Source organism: Octopus bimaculoides, chromosome 17 (genome assembly GCF_001194135.2).
Source record: "Octopus bimaculoides isolate UCB-OBI-ISO-001 chromosome 17, ASM119413v2, whole genome shotgun sequence".
In the NCBI taxonomy this organism is placed as follows: Eukaryota; Metazoa; Mollusca; class Cephalopoda; order Octopoda; family Octopodidae; genus Octopus; species Octopus bimaculoides.
In genome coordinates this window covers 3,603,941-3,612,243 of record NC_068997.1, presented here as the reverse complement: position 1 = coordinate 3,612,243, position 8,303 = coordinate 3,603,941, and the positions used below count along the sequence as shown (strand labels likewise).

At 37.4% G+C, this 8,303-nt stretch overlaps 1 protein-coding gene across 1 annotated transcript in view; it reads right to left on the bottom strand.

The window, feature by feature from the left end:
- Nucleotides 1-8,303, bottom strand: part of LOC106879239 (mucin-like protein) — a 77,172-nt gene that overhangs the window by 18,653 nt on the left and 50,216 nt on the right. The window contains exons 25-26 of the mRNA XM_052974115.1: nucleotides 6,692-6,751; nucleotides 6,005-6,176 (exon numbers count right to left, since the gene is read on the bottom strand). Coding sequence (XP_052830075.1) covers nucleotides 6,005-6,176; nucleotides 6,692-6,751 — 232 coding nt within the window. The remainder of the gene's footprint in view (nucleotides 1-6,004; nucleotides 6,177-6,691; nucleotides 6,752-8,303) is intronic.

Here is an 8,303-nt window from a genome sequence, read left to right as displayed (position 1 = left end):
ATATATATATATATATGCATGTATATATATATATACTCCTATATACACCAACGTATATTCCTTTACATGCTTAGACACATTCATCAACATGCATCAACAATTGAAAAAGATTTTCCTTGATCGCTTCATGAACTAGAAATAACAGTCGATTGTACCGTATATCATATTTCTTCTTTAAACTCTTTAATATAGGTATGTGTGTGCGTGAGTGTGTATATGTCGGTGTGCGCGTGCTGTAACGGGGTTGGCAATAAACGAGACAGATATCCACCTGGCATAGAAACAGGATGCTTATGCAAAAATAACATGTCCCCTTAGCGGGCACTGCAACGCAGAAGCCGTCGTATAAGAGACAGAGATAACACCAAAGGATCCGAACTTGCAGTAAAACATGCAGAAATATGCAGGTACGGCCGCAGTTCCTCTCAGGTCTGACTGAAGCAATTTTGAGTAATCGTCGCAGGAGTTAATATTCTATGCGAAACCGATGCATAAGCTCAGCTGAAATGGATCTATAATACTACATACTTTGATTGTTATATATAAAGATTGATTGATTGATTGATACAATTAGAGAGAGAGAGAGAGAGAGAGAGAGAGAGAGAGAGAGAGAGAGAGAGAGAGAGAGAGAGAGAGAAAGAGAGAGAGAGAAAGACGAGAGAGAGAGAGAAAGACGAGAGAGAGAGAAAAACGAGAGAGAGAGAGAAAGACGAAGGAGAGAAAGACGAGAGAGAGAAAGACGAGAGAGAGAAAGACGAGAGAGAGAAAGACGAGAGAGAGAGAGAGAGAGAGGGGGGATAAGAGATTGGGAAAGAAAAAAACTGGATGAAACTGGAAACACTGAGATGGAGAAAGGTTAATTTAGGTGTGCCAACTTGGACAGAATATTCTCATTTACTGCGATCAAACAGTAATTTGATTTGCATTTTTATAAAATATTTGTATTTTCAAGATTTATCCCATATTTTTGTCAGATAATTTAATCATACTTATATTAATGAGATCTATCTAATACATATAAATCGTGGTAGAGCCACGATTAGAATACAGATTACACCATTGCCTTCGAGGTTCACTTATTCTAATAATAGTATTGCATATCAATAATTGGCATAAAGGTGTGAGGCCTAGTGGTCAAAATGTTGTACTCATGATCCTGCGATCGTGGTTTCAATTCCCGAACTGGGCAGTGTGTTGCATCGTGTTCTTCAATTAAACAAAAACTGCATTTTAAGCCGCCTCAGTCCCCTCAGCTGTAAATGACTAACCCTGCGACGGGTCGGCGTTCTGTTTAGGAGGAGCGTTGTAATCTTGGATACCTATATGTTATTAAAACCGTGTAACCGCGTAATGGGTATGCGGGTTGTTTGAAAATACCTCACGGAGTGATTACCGTACCCTGCATAGCTACGGGTTGCCCTTTGGCAAGGTATAGCACCCGTTCAGCCACACGACCAAGGATACAACGAAGTGCGGGATTGCATCATGTCGGATTGTGACGAAATAGCGGAGGAGAGCAATTGAGCCGACAGCGCTTCTTAGAATGATGTTGAGCGAGAAAATCTTAAAAGATTAAGCGGTCGGGATCACCAAGCTTTATGAAAAGAGGAACTGCAGCGCATTCATAAGGGTGGCGTCCATGGCTATGTAATCAGTTAATGAAAAACTCACTATAACCCAATCTCCCAATTCAAATCGGAAGTGGATGGTGACAGAATAATAGGAATCAGGACTGTAATGCCAAGTAATTTCAGTGTACATGACCATTGATACTTTATTATATATGTTCCCTTTAAGGCGGCGAGCTGGCAGAAACGTTAGCACGCCGGGCCGAAACGCTTAGCGGTATTTCGTTTATCTTTACGTTCTGAGTTCAAATTCCGCCGAGGTCGACTTTGTCTTTCATCCTTTCAGGCTCGATAAATTAAGTACTAGTTGAGTACTAGGGTCGATCTAATCGACTGGCCCCCTCCCCCAAAATTTCGGGCCTTGTGCCTAGAGTGGAAAAGAACATTATTGTAGCTAGAGTAGAAAAGAAAAGAAAAGATTATGTAGGTTCGCATATGCGCAGACGTATGTATATGTACAATAAGCATATGAATATATGTATATATATATATATATATATATATATAATTGTTTGAAATTTGGGCATGAGGCTGAAGGATTAAATCGATCACAAGTGTTCAATTGATAGGCGGAATTTGAACTCAGAATGTAAAGACGGACAAAATGTCACTAAGTATTTTTTCCGGCATGCTAATGAGTCTGCAAGCTCGCCGCCCTTATGTGCAAATTTATTACATATTCAAAGAATATTCAAACATGTCTGAGGTGTCGAAACTGATAGTATTCTTAGTGAGATATCAAGTGGAGGGTTAATTTCCGTTTAGTTTTCCGCTTACTCAATCAGTCATACGCGTTTAGAGTTTGTATATATTCCTAAACATGCCAATGCAAGTGAGAAACATAAGAATTACCAAGTTAATTTATCACATGAAATCTAAATGATTCTACAGTAGAGCATATATGCGTGCGTGTGTGTGTGTGTGTGTGTGTGTGTGTGTGTGTGTGTGTGTGCATATATACATGCATGTATGTATGTACGTATGTATGTGTGAGTATATGTATGTATTATACGCGCCAACGTGCATTGACGACAGTATACCGTCAAAGATTCTCAGTTTGTCTCATAAAATAATGCAAATATATATATCGATCTCAGCTGTTCAATTGATAGGCGGAATTTGAATTCAGAAGGTAAAGACGGACAAAATGTCGCTAAGTATTTTTCCCGGCATGCTAACGACTCTGCAAGCTCGCTGCTCTTATGTGAATATTTATTACATATTCAATACGCGCGCGCACGCACACACGCACACACGCACACACGCTCACACGCACACACACACACATACACTCACACACACACACACACGCACATTATAATTATTTAGTGAGAGCAGCACGTACCATCAAAGTAACACTTGGGTAAAATATACGTCCAGTGCTCAGCTGGTAATTTCAGGACATCAAACTACGTGTTAAGGATTGAAACCAACACCCGGTGTAGCATCAACACCTTAAGGTTGAAGGGCATTGGCAGAAACCGTATTGTTGCAAGCATTGTTGCAAACTCTCTGATCTGAGGAGAACCTCATCTCTTATGAAAAGATTGTTGGATTCTGTTTGATGAGGTTGGGGTTATATCAGGTTAGTGGCATCAGAGGTGTTATCATATGTTGAACCGACCAGGTCCACCAGTGCTCTCCATCACTGGCGGCCCCGTGCACACACTTCTGCATCCTCCAAGGGCCTGTCAAGAGGCCTCTTCCAGTCCGCAGGTGTTACGCCGAATTGGAGTAAAACCCCGGTCGGATGATGTAGCGGTAAACGGAGGATATGTCCGTATCAGCAAATGCTAAGGATGGCTATAAGTTGGAGACTGTAGGCTGATGCGTATGCGCACGCAGTTCTTTGTTGGAAACACAATTGTTTATATTATAAAGAAGGTATTATTAGGAATTGTATAAAAAACAATTGTTAAAATATTTTGTGCATTGTAGAAGTATAACCAATGAATTGCACATAACTTTAACAACAACATTTTATATAATCCCCCAAGGGTCGTGTGAACCCTGGTTGAAAATCATTGGACAAAATGATTAACAAACACATTTAAAGAATGCATGTAAAATGAGCGTTGTTTCTAGCGGGAATCGAAATCTACTCTTTTCGCACATTGGATCTTCTCCGTTGCACTCGACCAAATACATCGCGTCCATTTGATACCCTCAACTAAACAATCATACAATTAGCCGATAATTTCCTGCCCACTGTCTTGCAGTTATAATCAAGGTTACTTCATTCATGTAGTAAACGTGTGTGTGCGGCCGCGTGTGCTGTGTAGTGCATGTGCAGTTAGTTGGCGTGTGTCCGAGTGAGAGACAATATTTGTGTTTGCGTGTTTATGTTTGTGCGAGTATGCGTGTGTGCTTTGGTAGTTGGGTTAATCTATTTAGATTAATTCGCAATTAATTAGTCTATTCTGTCATTTTAATTACGTTATATGGTTTATTCATTTACGTAAATATAACTTAATGTATATATTAACTCATTATTTTTATTCAGTTCAGTCTTTTGACTTTAATTAAGAAATCATTATGAAATGAAATGGACGTGATATGTATAAGTATGTGTATGTGTGTATAGGTATATGCAAATATACATATACTTACATATACATATGCATACATTTGTACAGATGTAATTGATGCCAAAAGTTATAGTCTTGAGGTTAAGTCATTATGTATGTATGTATGTATGTATGTAAGAATGAATGCGTATGCATATATGCAGATATATGTGCATATGCATACACACATACACATGGTTACATACATACACGCACATGTGTTTATATAAGTTATCTGGCTCGTTTTCTCAAATTATTTTTCACAAATGCCTGTTAAACATATTACTGTTATCTAATCGCGGGTCAGTGCCGATCCGGCAGACCTGTGATCAAATGGATCACAGCCGTGAGATTATCCTATCTTTTTTCCTCCCAAACATACTACCTTATTAAAAACAAAAATAGGATGTGATTTAATGGAGATTTAACTGTTATAAGTAGCTGATCAAGTGACGTGTAGAGTATCTCTTGTATCTTTCCTTGTCTTTTCCACTTAATTATTTCAATACGGTAATGCGCATAATTAATTATCAGTTTCGCAGACATCAGCACGCATCAGCAAATAATTAAGTTGCTGAATTCTATAAACGTGAGCCACCGATCTTGTTTGGACTCATTGATTTGGTAGTAGCTTTGCTTGAAAAAAAAAAAAAAAAATACGCAACGAGATCGAAACAACGTGGTGTCTCAACGTCTCGTTTTCCGAATTAGTCGAGTATGCTGTGAATACACATCATCTTAAATTTCATTATTGTTATCTACTTATATCGTATTGATGTCTCTGTTCCACTATGAAACATTTAAAAATGTGTGTGTGTGTGTGTGTGTGTGTTATTATTTTATCATTCAAAACAAGGGTACTGGATTAACAGATTTGCTTGAAAAGATGCCTTGCACTTTTTCTTCCGGATATTTATCGTAGTTCAAATCCCAACTAGGTGAACTTTTCCTTTCATCTCTCCAAGGTTGATAAAATAAAATAGGAGACAAATGATAGGGACTGATGTTATCAGCAACTCCTGCTCAAAAGATTGCTGGCCTTGTGTCTAAATTAGAAGCAATTACATTATATTGTGAATGCATATGCACATATATGTTTGAATGTATGCAAGTATTTCTATATCTATCTATCTATCTATCTATCTATCTATCTATCTATCTATCTATTTATCTATCTATCTATGTACCTAACTATCTATCTGTGTGTGTGTCTGTCTGTCTGTCTGTATTTATATGTGTGTGTGCGTGCGCGCGTGTGTATGTGTGTATGTATGTATGTATATATATATATATATATATATATATATATATATATATATATATATACACATACACACACATATATATATATATATATATACATATACAGATAGATAGATAGATAGATAGATAGATAGATAGATAGATAGATAGACACAAGTATGTGTGCATGTATATATGGTTCAAATGTACAGAAAACAAAAGACAAAGACAAGAAAGGGAATAACAGGCAGGTATATTCGTTTAACGCTGGGGAGGAATGGAAAAGTCTCTCACGTTTCGAGCCTATGCTCTTTCACATAAAGGGATAAGAGGGGAAAAATGGAGGACGAAAAAAGAAACGGAGTGATAAAAAAATGTGCCGGTATAAACGGTTTCTCACGTGTATGTGTATGGCTATGCATGTCTGTATATGATTAAGTATGTTATAATAGTATCCTGAATTAATCAAGCTACTTCATTAGATCTATTGAACTACTCGTTCAATGAAATATACACAACACTTTTTGAGCAAAGAAAGAATGGTTATATATCAAAAGAATGGTTTACCTTGGATGCAAGTTTTGCCATCGGGAAGCCGGGAATAAAATCTTTCACAGAAACATTCATAAGAACCTTGGTTGTTTCGGCAAATTTGGTTGCAGTTGTTTGCCTCCGGTTTACACTCATCAATGTCTTTTACATGTGAAGAAAATATAAGAATTGGTTGTCTTAGACATTTCTGAGAATAATAGTGGCAGCTGAGCGTGAACAAAACGTAAAATCATATGTACTTACACACACACACACACACACACACACACACACACACACACACACACACACACACACACACACACACACTCGGAAGCAGGCACGCACTCACGCACACACGGACAATACACAGTGGTAATCGATTTAGAGACTGACGCATTGGCAACTGACACAAATACTAATAGAAAACAAAAGACAAGTGAGGGAGCAACAAGCAGGTATATCATTTTAACGCCCGGGAAGAATTGAAAAGTCTTTGATGTTTCGAGCCTACGCTCCTCCACAGAAGCAATGCAAATACTGCAATTGGTAACCAACACGATATTAGTAATTTAGATGCAGCATAAATACTAGCAACGATATTATAATCTCACAACAGCCAATTAATGTTACCGAAGAGTTTCATGCTGACAAAGAAAAAACTTTCTAAAAGTCGAGAGTTAAATTAGCAATCCTTAGCATGTCTGATGATTGCTAATTTACCTGTCCACTTTTAGAAGGTTTTTCTTTTTCAGCATCAAACTGTTCGGTAATGTTAACTGCCTGTTTTGAAACAAAATTATGAAAATAATATGCGTGTGAATAGATGAATAAATTTATGCATGTATTATGCAAGCAGAAAAGTCGCTTAACTCAGCCTATGTTTGAGACACATACTTGCTGTCGATATGCGAAAACCCGGAACAAATACGAGAAGGCATCTCATATGTTTATCTAACAATACAGTGCCATTCCATCGTCCTGGAGTGGTACTGTATTTCTTCCCCGCCACAGTAACATATAAAGCAAAGTGGATCAGTGGGAGAAAAAAACCACAAGTCACTCAAACCGACGGCCTACTTCGTCGCTGGTAAGTAGTAGCACAAGATACAATACTAAAGGGATATGAGCCAAGAGGATGTGGTGGTGTACATGCCATTACTAAGAATATAATAACGATGAACTGGTTATTTCCTCTTTCTTCGGAGTTGGTCACGACAGAGTCCACATAAATCTTCCATCGAACGATTTCAATACAAATTTGCTCTTAGACCTGCTGTACTTTGGTGCGGAGTTACAGAAGAATGGGGCACGAGATCAGGCTTCCATTTTCACTTAAACCATGTTCCCTTATTGTACAAGGGAACTAGGGTTAGGGTTACGGTTGGAGTTAGGGTATAGAATAGTATACGAAAGTATAGAATAGAATGCAAAAGATTCTGATTTGTTTTAATTTATTCCCGAAATCGTTCTCTTAGTCCTCATCCACCCCTTCCCGTTTCAAATATCATTCTGCTTTAAACAGATTTATGATGAAACGATTTTTAGCTATGAGCAACTTGTTTCATCTTCAGCCCTAGTGTACCTTCGAATACATTTACAAAATGTATTGCTGCACTTTTATGAAGTGGTTTTAAGGAGATTAGACGGGTATTTCTCGCAGGTCGAGCGACGATGTAGAGAATTGACATGACAGTGTTAGTTATTGTGATTTATCTCATACATCAATTAATCAATCAATCATTTGGTTTGTACCGCATGAAAGGTCAACTAGACAAAGGTCAGGTTGGTGCAACAGAGAGAAACCATTATTCCAAAGTTCTGTTATCCGTAAAATAAAACATGAAAGAAGTATCAGGTGGATGCTTTTGAAAATAAATATTTGAGTATAAAATGTGAGGTTTCCTCGAGATCAACAACACACAATGTAGCTTTTAAAATACTTTGAAAAGATTCTTTTGCAAAAGATCTGTTTGCTCCGCTCTACTGAAAGCCTCCAGTAAAAAAACGATTCAATACAGTTGGATTGACCAAAGATTCAATACCACTTGTCCAAGAAAATTCTACAACAATCAACCACAGATAATGCCAAGTTAGTGGTGTGTAGTAACAACAATGTAAAATGTTAAAATGCTATTTGATGAGCTTAAAACTACAATATCTATCTATCTATCTATCTATCTATCTATCTATCTATCTATCTATCTATCTATCTAATGACACACACATATGCACACACACACACACACACTCACATATTTATATGCACAGACATGCAAACAGATACATACTATTATATGGTTGTGTTTATATATATATATATATATATATATAT